Source organism: Cetorhinus maximus, chromosome 11 (genome assembly GCF_964194155.1).
Source record: "Cetorhinus maximus chromosome 11, sCetMax3.hap1.1, whole genome shotgun sequence".
In the NCBI taxonomy this organism is placed as follows: Eukaryota; Metazoa; Chordata; class Chondrichthyes; order Lamniformes; family Cetorhinidae; genus Cetorhinus; species Cetorhinus maximus.
Window position 1 is genome coordinate 100,372,074 of NC_135889.1, and position 13,951 is coordinate 100,386,024.

At 42.5% G+C, this 13,951-nt stretch overlaps 1 protein-coding gene across 3 annotated transcripts in view; it reads right to left on the minus strand.

Annotated features, from left to right (window-relative positions):
- Nucleotides 1–13,951, minus strand: part of zeb2b (zinc finger E-box binding homeobox 2b) — a 133,820-nt gene that overhangs the window by 117,409 nt on the left and 2,460 nt on the right. For 2 of the 3 annotated variants that reach the window (XM_078552513.1, XM_078552510.1), the window contains exon 2: nucleotides 13,653–13,809. The exons of the other annotated variant lie outside the window; for it this stretch is intronic. In XM_078552513.1, coding sequence (XP_078408639.1) covers nucleotides 13,653–13,725 — 73 coding nt within the window. In that variant the 5' untranslated portion in view covers nucleotides 13,726–13,809. The remainder of the gene's footprint in view (nucleotides 1–13,652; nucleotides 13,810–13,951) is intronic. 3 annotated transcript variants of the gene reach the window in all.

A 13,951-nucleotide genomic window follows, 5' to 3' on the forward strand; every position in this document is an offset into this window, starting at 1 on the left:
ACCTTCTGGAAAGTATCTTTAAGTAGATCCTGGAAATCACTTAGAAATCTTACAGAATTCCAGTTATGGAGCATATTCTGGAATTGGTAACTTGCACATGTACTGCAATACCCTGTACACCACCATTTACTGTGTAAATAATATTATATATGGGAGCACTGAAGGAACCAAAGTTTGTTATTTCCAAGTGGCATTTCACTGTCATGAATCAACTTGGGTGTAGACAATACACAAGGACAGTCTATGGTTCATGTGTATAGGTTATGCAGCTGATTGGAAAGAAGGTTGCCACCAAGGAGACATAAGTGGGTACATAGGATGAAGATGCACTAACATCAAGAAACATCTATGTCATGAAAATATGTCAGAAAGAAATTAACAAAAAGTAAAGTATTAAACTTAAAGCATACAGGCTAACAAACAGTTGGCAGTGAGTTTGAAGCTCTAATGCAAACAAGGAGTACGGTCGGCTTTCATCAACCACTTGAATTTAGGTACTTCCAATTCATGATGCCATTACATGACGTCATTAGAACTACTGGACTGAGCCTTGTAACTCACTGCCAGACATCTGGGTATCTTTATATGCTGTATACATCAAGCTGAGGCTTTACATTAACAGAGGAGCTTAGCGTTTCGCAGGCAGAGGGGACACACTTTGAGTTGGGCAAACCAGAGTAAAGATATCCTGCAATCCAGTATTCGCTACACCAGGAGACACTCAACGGACAAAACTGCCCTCCATCCCAGCCCAGTGAAGTAAAATCAATGTGCTTCCTCTTCAGTTTAGGGTTGGTGCTACTGTAGACATCTTTCCTTCCTTTTCTTGCCAGTCAAGTCCAGCTGAGAAAATATGTAACGAACAGTGCAAGGAGCCAATTACTTCTAAAGTCAAAATCTTAGCTCCAACCACTTCAGTGGAAGGGCGAGCTACCTGAAGAGAAATACTCTGGAGCCAGACAGTATCTCTGAACAGTTACTGTTAAAGAATGGACTGTTTACCTGCTTAGCTCTGGACAAGAATCCATTTTTCCACTACAGGGTACTGATAAACTAGGTCATAAGCCTACAAACACATTATCAGTGACATGTTGCTCCTCTCCTGCTTGTAATGGAAGTTCAAATTCAATTTCAATCATTTGATCTAAACTGAATTTGATTTCCATCACCCCTCAAACCAAGGCATGAGCTGTGACTGTATCTGTATCTGGTTACCATATGTTCAACGAAGAGAATGGGGCGAGGGGGGAACCGAGGATTCAAATCAGACTGCCACAGCCTTAACTGATTATATACAAAAGCTTTGGGGTGTTTGTACACCACTGATGGAAAGAGGGCAACTCCCTAAACATCAGATTTGACTGTTCAGCAAATTTTACACGTGGATTCAGATTCCTGGGATTTAGCAGCATTATTTCTGTAGCTTTTGATACTTATAATCCTAAAATGTGTTTAAAACAATCTATACATTTACATTTTTTTCTTTATTCTTTCATTGGATGTGGGCATCACTAGCAAGGCCAGCATTTGTTGCCCATCCCTAATTTGCTATTAAATTATGTGACTTTCTATGCCATTTCAGAGGACAGTTAAGAGTCAACCACATTGTTGCACATCTTCAGAGTTTGCTCATGTGACATACAATTGGGGGTGGGGTGGGATAAAAGGTTTCTACTAACTGAAGTTGGCCTTTAATTAATCTGATTCTGAGGAAGTTTTACACTCTGAAGTTCAAGCATCTCACCGTTGTTTTCATAACATTAAGTTCCTATGCTTTTAGAAGCCCAAAACCAAACTCTTTCTCTAAGGATAAACCATTTTTATAGAGAGTTAAAGATTTGTATATGTCCCTGAAAAGTAATCACTGATGTTGACGTGCACAAGGAAACCATTTTGGTTTCAATTTAATACCAGTGACCATTAGGAGATATATATTTGGATGTGTCTGTCAGAGTATTTCTGACTATGCATATCTATCTGTGTGTCTATATATTATGGTATCTGCACCTGTGCATGTATCTATATGTGCCTCTTCTCTAGGTATGAATGGCTAGGTGCAATTGTCGGTGTACATTATTGTTTCCATCCTGTGCTCTGTGTTTTTTTCCTTCATGCTGCTTTCTTTTATAGTCTTGTTTCCTTCTCTCACTTCATAATTAAACTCAACACCCCTCAGAAGCAACAAACACATAAATAAGGTAATTTAACAGGGAAGCTCCTGAAGAATAGATCGCAGTCTTAGCTGGAGTGTCAAACATAGCATGAGCTATTTTTTCGCAGTAGATAAAACTCACTTTAGTTGATCTAATGCTTCGCATGGATGGGAAACTATCTCAAATTTTGGACAATTCTCAAGTGGGTTGGTGGGGGGGAGCATTTGAACTTGAAGGGGACACGAATGTGTCATGGCTTCTTGCGGGAGGCTCACAATAACGTAATGTTGCAGAAACTATGACAACTGTAGCTGTCACGACTTAAAGTGACACCGCCAACCTTTTCATAACTGGTGTGGCTTTTGATTTTTGACAGGGAACAAAGTACCTGCTTCTGGGGGTTTATGCTAGCTATGGCTCCCTGCAAATTCGCACCCTGACCTGCCGTGCATTCTTTCCAGTCGAAAGACACTTCCCATGACTACCTCTCTAGAGTGCCCGCCCCCTCCCCTTTAAATCCCACAACAAACACTTCTCTTTTTTAAAACAACCTGAGAAGTGAACTATAATTCTGTCTTTCACATACCCACATAAAAAACAAACCTTCAGGTTGCTGAGTCTAGTTACAGAGCTGCTTGTCTGCACCTTGGCAAAAAGAGTCTCAAAGCACAGATAGGAATAAACAGAGCATTAAATCAAGTAAAACTGTGACAAGGCCCATATATATGCGTGGACAATGCCAGTGAGGCATCTCCAATCTTTTGTTCAGAGCTTAACAAAACTCTCTGGTCACACCACTTTAGCTCAACACTGCCTGTCGAAAAGCCATCAATAGATGCCCAGTGCCTGTCAAATGCAAAGCTGAAGAAAAGTATTTCAAAGAATGTTTAACTTATAAGGTGAACCTTTATTACTTGAATAGAGATAGGACAGACATTTTTTTCAGCCATTGGGCTGCCCGGGCGGTATCAAAGAACCATTCAGAAACTGAGGGGGTCTACGCATTTATTTCTTCACAGCACACGCAAAACTTTCCATTGTGTCTCAACAGAGGATCGATGGCTGCTGTTTATTTCCTTTGAAACACAATGGACACCTTAGGATGTTTTTTTTCCACTTTTTTCATTTACTGTGCATGTTTTAAACAGTATGTTTTAAGTTCTCGGCACTCATGAAGCAATTTTAAAGAGTTCTCCACCTCCCCTCAACATCCCCCACCCCCCACAGCCTCTTTTGCTTCCCCCTGAATGACGTATATTTGTACCAATAAGATTTTTTGTATTCAAATAACTTTTGCAACTGCAGTATTTGAGTTTGATCAAGGCTCTCTCATGTTATTAAGGAAACCCCACTGATCACCAAACTGATAGGCTATCAAAGGAAGCAAATACTTGTAAAAAATTTGCTCTTTACCGTTTCTCACATTGAAACCTAAAGTGCCAAAATATCACAGGTTTAACTTTAGAACTGACTACAATTTTTTTGATAAATTTCTTTTCTTTTTCATGCCACTAGATTACTATGTTTTAACCTCCCCCTTCCTTCACCCTCACACTCCCCACCCCCAAAATAAAACACACAACAGCACACTAGCACTGATGGAGTGCCTTGCGTCGCTGCTGACCTGCACCGTTAGGGCTGATCTTTTTTTCCACAGAAGCCGAGAAGCTTTGTCTCTTTCACCCTGCTGCTGTCAATTCGCTGCCTATGTGCTGTCTCTTTCCCAGTCCCAACCCTGTCAGTTTCTGGGCTGCCAATTTCAACTTGAAGCTTGACTGGGCTGATTTGATGTAAATACCTCGAGGGAGAACCTTGAAACTGATGAACAGTTATGTCAAGTCGATTTTGCACTGTCGGGAAAAGGTAACCTCTGCACAAAAAACAACAAGGTTAAAGAGATGGGGGCTTTGCACGTGGATTACGCTTCTCATACACCACGCTGTTTACCATCCCTTGGAAATTGTAACTGTCAGTATAAGTCCTAATTGCAGATGCAAAACCTGCCATTATAATAAAAACGGAGGCAGTGCAGACATTAAGTGTTACAGCCTAATTTGTGAGACTACTGAAAAGGTAGCGCAGATGAATATTTCATTACATTAATTACTGAAGACAACTCCTTCCTGCCAGCCACAGATGTGTGTGTACTGTAGCTAGCAACAGCCACTGCTTAACACAACAACGTGCAACAAATCCCCCCATACACATAAATACAGACACACACGTACACACACACACGGGCACATGCACGCACACACACACACACACTCACACACAAGTTTCAAAGGTGTTGGAGGCCCAGGAGGAGTAAGTCCATGCTGCATATTGTTTGGGCAAGTCCAAATGTGCTCTCTGTATAAACGTCAAGGAATGTTTTTTTCTGAACCAAATGCAAGGGAGGGCTTGACACTCTGACTAATCTGCTGAAAGCAAATTCTGCTGGATTAGCGAGACTGCTGGATACTAGAATCGGGGTATAGAAAATGGTACAAAGGTTGGATTCAGTTTGGTTGCATCTTCAAGAGTCGTTAAGTTGACAAGGGCCATCTGAACTAGTTGCATCTGCGCTGCCTTTTTTTTGTTGTTTGTTCCAACAACAAATAAGGCTCCTTGTTCAGGTAAACTTGTTTTTCTCTTCCCAGACCAATGTTTAGTTTGAAGGGTTGCTGTGTAGCAGAAACTTGGATTTCAATTGTGTTACCTCTCCCTGATCATTTGCTTTGCTGTATGTTTGATTAATAAAGAAGTTCAATCAATTAAAGAGTATATATTCTATCCATTATCAAATGAAAGGAAATGTAAAAGACAATGAATGCCTCATAAAAGGGACATCCGTGAGACAAGTAAATTGTTCAAACTATCCAATCGTTCCCAGCAAGAAAACTGTGTGGAATGGCTTGGGAATTGCTTTGTGCCAGGATATGGGCTCCCTTTCAAGAGAGGGTCTTGTCACAACGGTGCCCATTATTGGGCACTGATCATTTTACAGTGGTGAGAACACTGCCCTTTATAATGGAAGCTTTCATCGCAAAAACACAATAAACCAACAAAGGGTTAAAAACAAACACTGACCAGGGCTGCATTAAAAATACTTTTTTTTACAGGAGATGAAGGAGCAACCAGCTTTCTTTAAATTATCATGAGCATGGACACTTTGAAGATGGGGTGCTCTAATGAATTTCACCAGTGAGCGTACAGCCGCTGGTGGGTATATCCCCAGATTAAAGGGGCACATGTGGCCAGGCTGTTTATTGCACAAGTGGCTGCTGCTATCTTGGAACAAATGGATTCCAAAGTCAGGCCTCTGCAATTACAGGGCCGTTTACATGTAAACTTTCAACTGCATGTAGGGGCACAGAGGGGCTCAAAAGAGCAGAAGCTAATCTTTCTTTGCATTTACCACTTACTCTCTAAGGAAGTGTTGGTCGACACCACAGCTTAACAGCACAAAACATTGTGACCAGATGCACTTAAAAATAATTTATTAAACAGTTCGCCTTTAGGTTTCACAAGTTCTCATCCAACATATTATCATCATTAATTTTATTCTTTCAAACATATAGAAGTGCTTCAGAACTTTTTTTTATCTTGCTGGTATCAACGTGGTTGTCTCTTGTGATACATATCCCCTGTGTTTTACTTACATATTAGGTTTGAAATGAAATTTCATCACAGTTTAGGGAGGTTCAATCAACCAGTTTAAAAAAATACAGGAGTTTGATTCCCGACACAGTGATTTTCTCATCTGTGTTATTCCAGGGAGGTATCGAATCATATCAAGATACTTCCCTGAGGGACTGAGGAAAGGATGGACCCGCCCCTCTGTCGTAACTTCATACATCTTCAACAGACACCACCTTAAGAAGAGCCTCAGGGAAAAAAACACCTACCATCCTGGTCATAGCCCTGGTACATGTTTTACTTAGTGGGAGAAAGGGGACGCAGGTGATGGGAGTGAAACTTAGTGGAAAGAAAACGAAAAGAAAAAAAAAGGTCAGTTTTAAAATGAAGTTTAGTTCAAAGTGTATGAAGTATTGAAATTCATGTTAATAAATAAATGGCTTGGATTCTAGATGTCATGATATCTCAATCTGCTGATCTGCTATTGATTGTTCACTCTGCCAATGACCTTGCCAGAAGTGCTCATCCACCTAACAATCAAATACACAGTGCCGTATGTCACCATTATAGCTCAAAACTAGTGTTTCACTACAAAGCCCTGGGCAGAAGATAGCTGCAGCAGCTCTCACTGCACTGGCAGCACTTGCTCTGTCAATTTCCATTTTTCATCCAAAATAGTTTTGCCAACTATATATACATAGACACACAGGATACACATCCACAGTCACACAAGCACACATATATGTAAAGTGTGTGCTTGTTTCCGCGATAGCATGGTAAAATTCAACATTACATCTTATCTTCTATTAGTATTTCAAATATGTTGTTTTATGGTTATCTAATTTTTCTAGTTAACTGTTCCCTCTGGTTCCGGGAATGTGTTGGAAAACGCCCTGTGCAAGCTGTCACTTTATGGAAAGAATCGCTATTCAGTAATTTTATGCACCGGTTGATATGACACATTTTCTAAAGCCCTCGCTCTGTCCACGCGAAACCCAGAAGTGGCATTTCTGCCTTTGATTGGCTAATACTATCTGCCGAATGGTCCGCAGTTGGCTTATTTCCAAGGGTGTGACAGCATTCCTCCTACATTCTCACCTTTCCAAAACTAGTTCTTGCTTTTCTCTCTCTCTCTCTCTCCATTCCGCTTTACCATTGCCTCGCCTGATGGTCATTCACTTTGCCCTGATGTTAGCTTCCTCCCTCCGCCCTCTGTTCCTGTGTCCCTTCTCCCTGCGCCCCCATGGGCACAAGTGCGTGACCTGAGCCGAGGTTTTCTGAAGGGGCCACTGGGAGTTGTGCAGAAGCGGGGTAAGCCTGTCTAACCCTCCCGGTGTCTGTTACCCATCCCGGGGAATCTCTCGCATTCGCCCATCACCAACGACTGGCACGGGACAGCCTGAACTCATGATCTCCTTGTGCGGTGACCCTTAACCAGCACACACCGCGCCACTGAGACCAGAGGCAGATTAACTTTAGTTTTGAGAATACTTGATTCCAAATGTCCACTGGAAATTGATTACACCCTCCGAGCAATCCCTGCAGGAACCGCCCGATGCTTGTAATGAAGCTAACGAAGTCCACTTTCAACTCCTTTCATCTCTTTGTAACCTGACTTTAAGGGGTAGATGGGCAGTTCAGCAGAGTGGTATATCACCTTAGAAGGAAGTTGATCGGTAGCACCCAATCATAAGACTCTGTGGCAAGGGAGCTCGCAGTTTACCACCGGCTCTAACAACATAGCAAACACCTTTCATGTTAGCACTCTGTTCGTGCCCTTACTTTCTCAAACTGCCAAGCTGCTCCAGCACTGACACATACTTATTTAACTCACTAAGTTCCACAAACGAAGTTTACGAGTGGCAGTTAATTTCAAGTGAGAGATTTTTTTTAAAAAAAAACCCTCTGAGACATTGCTGCCTTTATCCTCTGGTGGCTTCTATCGGCGCTGATGCCAAGAGTAAGTGTCGGCTCACAAGAACCGAGAAAGTGTCCTCAAAGGGTTAAAATGCCTGTAAGCGCCTCTGCAGAGGTCCCACATCACATATGCCTGGTACAAAATTATCCCAACACCCCGCCTTGCACAGAAACCTTTTTGCCATAGCTTGCTACTTCACACCCGCCCCCCCCGCCCTCCCAACCCCTGCTCCCCCCCACCTCCCTCCCAAGTGTGCTAAGGTGTTGGTTGAAGTAAATTTTGCAGCCGTTGGAAAAGGGTGAAAGGGATAGAGAGAGGACAGCAAAGAAAGAGTAATAAACTTCACCCCAAACCCTCCTAAACAAAAATAAGATAAACCCTCCACACGTAAGTTACATTAAAACGATACACCGCCCTTCGAAACTATTCCAAAACTAAACTTGTATTTGGAAACCGCTCCAGCCCTTGCAGAGACTAAGATAAATAAATGCGTGACGGACAGTTCCCTGAAAGACGTGTTTTTTTCCCAAAAAAAAAACCCCAAAATAATCTAATTCTGCTGCATCCCTGGTTTGGAAAATGACATTCTTCTTGTTAATTTCACCAAGCCAACTAATTGTTGCTAATTGCCCTTATTGGCTCAGTCCAAAATGTCTGGTTGGCTGCCTGTAGATTTCGTGAAGGTTCATTTCGAACGGAAAGGCTGCTGCACTTTTAAGATTCAAAGATAAAGGTGGTCACTGAACTACAGCTGTCAACTTCATTGACTAAATGGCTCTAAAATGCCTTGAACTTCGTGACATGGCAGGGCTGGGTATAGCGGAATGTCGTGTCAGCTCGATTTGTGTTAGTCTGTACAGGCTGAATCATTATTATTGCTTTTTTTTTCTCTCTTCTGAAGAAAGATCTAAAATGTATCTGATCTCTTAAAAACTAAACTGAAACTAAAATAGAAACCGAAGAATATTCCTCTCATGCCTGGGCGGTGGGAACAAGATCTAGACACTGTCGCTCATTATTATTGGTGAACTGCACCGTACAACAACAACAACAACAACGTTGTATAGCAGGCATTTTCAAGATGTACACCTGACCTCAGGCACAGCAGACTTGGGAGTGGAATTTGATCCCCTTTAGACAGTTCTGCTCAAGTGTTGCAGCGAGTGGCCACGAATAGTACCGGCATGCCATCCTGTAACATTATCAGTCTATCAAGCAGGCCAAGGCTACACGGACAGGGGAGAGCGCTAGCCATGTAAGGCTGTAACCAGGGGAAGCCTAGTTAGCTCTCACAAACACCTAAGCTATTTTCCTCAACATCAGACCCTCCTCTCCTTTCTCTCTCTCTCTCTCTCCCCTCTCTCTCTTTCCCTCTCCCTCTTCTTTTCATCTTGTTCTTGATGCCGAATGCAAATTTAGCCTGCTGGCGGTGAAAGGGCTGAATTGTGATTAAGAAGAAGAAGCTCTTTCTTTGTTCTCCCCTCAGGGGATGTTTACTGGGAGAGACACGGCGGATCAGATATGAAAGGCATTCAGGTCACCATTGATGTGAGTGAAAGTGAAATCATACCTAAGGCATTTAAAAGACCGCAGAGTCAGAGTTCAACTAACGGTGCCTCTGCTGTGCATATTTTCCCGTTAGGCAGAACTCTCAGACAACAAAATAAATAACTCTTCCTACAACAACATGCACAGGAACACTTCCTTTACATTTCAAAGTTAAAAAAAAACGCATGTAAAACATTACACTTTCTGCTAGCCTTCTATATGATTGATTCATATGCTGTTGCTAATATATGTATTATTTTGTTTTTAAAAGCCTGCTTAATTTTTTCCCCCAATAAGCCTGCATGTATCTGCTCAAACATCAGCAATTAAGTGTCGGGAGATCTTTATTAATTATGTTACACGCTTAAAGCAAAAAAAAACATTCTTTTTTCAACTGTAATACCATAGCAGCCAGTCTGACTCAACCCCTCTCCCCAACCCCCCTCCCCGCTATTTTTAAGCTAAAAATGCCAACTAAAAGCCCATCAGAAAAGGTGTCTGTTTTAGACGCGCAGACAATTGCACCCTTGTGGAATTGTGGAGTGAATAGTACAGTGGACACCCTAGCACTATTGACGTTATAAACATGTAAATGAAACACATTAGTCCTGACAATCAATTGTCTGTGATCACTGCAAACCTTCTCTCTCCCTCTCTGTACTTTGATGACAGGCGCAAAATAGCATGTACCTTGGGAAGCCGCTTTCTGGGAAAGGAGCGGAAAAAAAAATCTAGGCAAGCTTGAAAAAAGAAACCCAGCAAGCTTTCTCTTCTCTCCCCTTCAATGAAAGTGCACCTACACTGCCAGGACTAATGACAACGGGGTAAAATGTTTGGACTGGAAAGAATCTGCCTTTGTTAAGTCTTGAAAGCAATGTTGCTATAAATGAATTACTGCTTTTTTTTTTACCTTCAGCATGAGTGCAGACACAAAACTCTGCTCGCAGCATCTGGTTCTTTACCCTTAACCCATTCCTCCAAAGTACCTTTATTGACAATGATCAATACATCCTAACAGAAGGGAAAGATCCTTTACTAATGTGTTTACAGCTGATGATGGATAGCTACTGGTCTGAGGTAAGTAGAGGGGGCGGGGGAATAAATCTTCCCAATTCTAATGAATTATTTTACTAGCTGCTAATAAATAAGCTGGATGCTTTGCACTTTTATTATAGATAATATAAAATGTAATATATATTATCAAAGCCGAACCCCTTACATTTGCTCACCAGGCTAGCTGCAAATGGCAACGAAGTGCAGCTTTTACAGTTAGCTGTTACTTGCAACACCTGATGAAAGTATTGCAACAGTGTTTGAGCGCGATTGGTAAAGGTTTATAAGGCTCCATGAGTGATGTTTATTTTCTTGTTGTCTGGAGACACTTTCCCCACTTCTAGTTCACCCTCTTTCTTTCTCCTGATATTTTTGATGTTAAGTTTTTTTTAACACTGAAGCTGGGCGGATTCACGAAACCTGGACTGAGACATACACTGGGTCAGTCGACCATGATGATAGGCTCACTGCTGAACGTCGCTCAACAGAAACAGCAGTGTCGGCCCACAACAGTTAATCCCATGATAGTTTCATTTCTTCCCCCCCCCCCCCCCCCCCCTCTCATTCTTCAAAAGCTAGAAAGCGCTCGACGGATATTTTAACAGTTAGATTGCACCGGATTAGGTAGATTTTTTTAAAAAACCTGCAATTGTTTTACTTAAATGGGGGTTTCTCAATTTCGTCCACCTCTCACAATTTAGAGCCAATTCAGAACAACGTCCAAACTTTTCTTCAAAACATTTCTCGAGAAGTTAAGTTTAATTTCCTTTCTCTGAGACTGATCCTGATTAACTTTTAGCAGTTTAAGGCTTTTGCAGAAGTGACCAGATCGACTGATGGGGCACCAAATATGTATACATATAAATAAAACGACCAGAACACTTAATGTGGGTGGTGAAACAGGCGACTCTACTTAATCATTAAACATTGCGAACACTATTTCTGCAATGAACAAAGGACTCTCTCAGCAGAACGCTAGCATTCCCAGGGAATGTCATAAACAGAACCTGTGTGTGTGTGTGTGTGTGTGTATGAGTATGTGTTAGGGTAGCGGGGTGTTGGGGTGGGGGGAGGGCAGGGACTATAACAAAATATCAATGGAAAGGGTTAACCAAAACAACAACACAGGACAGCTTTTTTCCCCACTGAGAAAATACACCCGGAACAATGGTAACTCGGCTACCAGTTGTGAAATTGCTACATGCACATCAATTTCACTTGCTAAAAAGAAGTTTGATTTCCTTTGATCTAACTGGAAATCAAAGTTACCCAAAGTATAAATTATTAAGTAAGCGCAGGTCTCCCGAGTCCTGAAACAAAACACTTAAAGTAAAAGTGTTTCAAAGTTACAGATGAGTCAATGATCATCTGACTTGGGTTGTGACTGAAACTGACACTGCCTTTTGTTCGATTTTTCTCTCTCTCTCTCTCTCTTGGTATTTTTCACTCCCCTCCTGCCTGATCGCATACAGTTACTTGCAGCCCAGCATCTCTCTCCCCCCCTCCCCACCCCCCCTTCTTTCCTGCAATACATATCGCTCTGATAACATCTTCAAATACTGCTATCAGCGGATGCACAACCAAGGAGCTGACATCTTTTCCATGACTCTGGGAGAAGGCGAGGAGGGGAGGGGGGGGGGGGGGGGAGGTGAGGTGAGACGGAAGATTAAAAAAAAACCTTCTCCTGCAGTCAGCTATGATAAATGCAGGCGATTCCCTCGGGGAAAGCCATTTGGATGTGTGCATGACACGGGAGAAAATGAAAAGCGTTTTTTACCTGCAGCAACCCCCGCGCCTCCCCCGCACACCCACCACCCACCCCCCCCCCCCCACACCCCCCGCAACTACCGACCACAACAGAAAAAGAGGGATGTGCATTACAGTGTGTAAAAAAAAAATCACCTCGTTAAAATAACCAGAAAACAAGACACTCGAGAAAACTTGAAGTCACGCTAGAGATCCAGCCAGTGATCTTCAAGGCACGTTGGTTTAAAAAGGATCCCTACCTTATTTGTCTTTCCCTAACATTGGTTTCTAATCTCATGTTCCATGTTTCATGAACACACACACACACACATACAAAAGGGAAAGAAGGGAAAAGCCACTCTAGTTAATCTCTTGACACCAGCAACGTGCTTTTGGAATACTTAGAAAGGAAGGGAAAGAGAGAGAGAGCGAGAGAAAGAGAAAGGAATCAGCCTCAAGCATTGACAGAGCAACAAAAAAAAGGAGAAAAATCAATAAGTTTAATCTGCTAAAGGAGGAAAAGGCAGACTGCGTGCAGGGGACACGGTAACATACACACACACACTCACACTAACATACACACACACCGCCTCCTCGTCCAGTCGCTATGGACTGTACTTTAAATAGGAACTCCCGATTCCTCGCCTCTCTTTTTTCTGCTATTGTTACGGACACTTTATTTATTGATCGAGCCAAACATATCAAGGTGGTGGTGGTGGAGTGTTGTGTGTGTGTGTGTGCGAGGGTGGTGGGGGGTGGGTGGTGTTGGCGGTGGAGAACGCATACAAGATCACAAGATGAAATGAATGTTAACACAAAATGTCGAGCTGGCGGCATAACATTTCAGCCAGTGCGAGGTGAAAACATGAATAATAAACCCATCAACAAAGCCCTGATCCCGTAACACACAGACAGAAGCTTTAAATAATGCGAGGGGCGACAGACACACACACACACACACACACACAAAAAGACCTAGGTACCAAGAAGCGAAACGTTTTATTCTGATCCTGTTATCACCCCTCCCCTCCCTTTCCCCGCACCTCACATCAAAACAAAATCTAAAGAAACGAGAGAGAGAGAGAGAGAGAAATTTGCTCCTTTTTTAAAAAAAATAGAAACCCCTATCTGACTGGCTTTTTATTTCCTTACTTCAGGCTTACAAATCTTTTTTTTTAAAAAAAAGTTGCGACCATCATTGAGAGGAAAAAAAACGGAATCGACTGCAAGTATGAAAACATTTAACAAACACATGTATGTAAGGTGTGCTCCGTTAAACTGAAGTGTTGCCAAAGTCTGGCACATCCTTCCCTTTTTATCGAAAGAGTTTAGATAAATACACGATGGCTTAGAAAACAAACAAAAGAGGTACATAACGGTTTTCTCCTGTAGGCAAATCAAGGTATTGGAGAGAGAGAGAGTCAGGGAGACAGGAGTAACTTTCACACAACATACATCTAGCACTTTCACTGGGGGAGGGGGGGGGGGGCTTTTCTTTCCGAGTCAATCAACATTACAGAGAGAGAGGGGGAAAAAAAAGAGCCGCTGTTAATAATCTGAGGCGAACTTTATGCGGGACACGGTGCCAGTAAAGGAAAGGTGCCCTCTCCTACCGTTTTTCCTCCTGGGGTTGGCTTGTTTTCGCCTCTTACACCTGGGGCCATCCGCCATGATCTGCTGCTTCATTGATAAGAGTCTGATCAGATTCCAGGACTCGGCATCGGCTCGTTCCCCCCCCCCAACCGGCTCTTTTCACGACGCTTTACGGTCCTTCGGAAGGGGAGAGAGAGAGAGAGAGGGGGAGAGAAATAGAGGGAGCGTTTACAAAACATACACGCCAACAATGTGTTTTACGGTACTCATTTAAATACTGCCCGCGAAATAAAGCACAAGCTCCGGCCACCAGCGCACT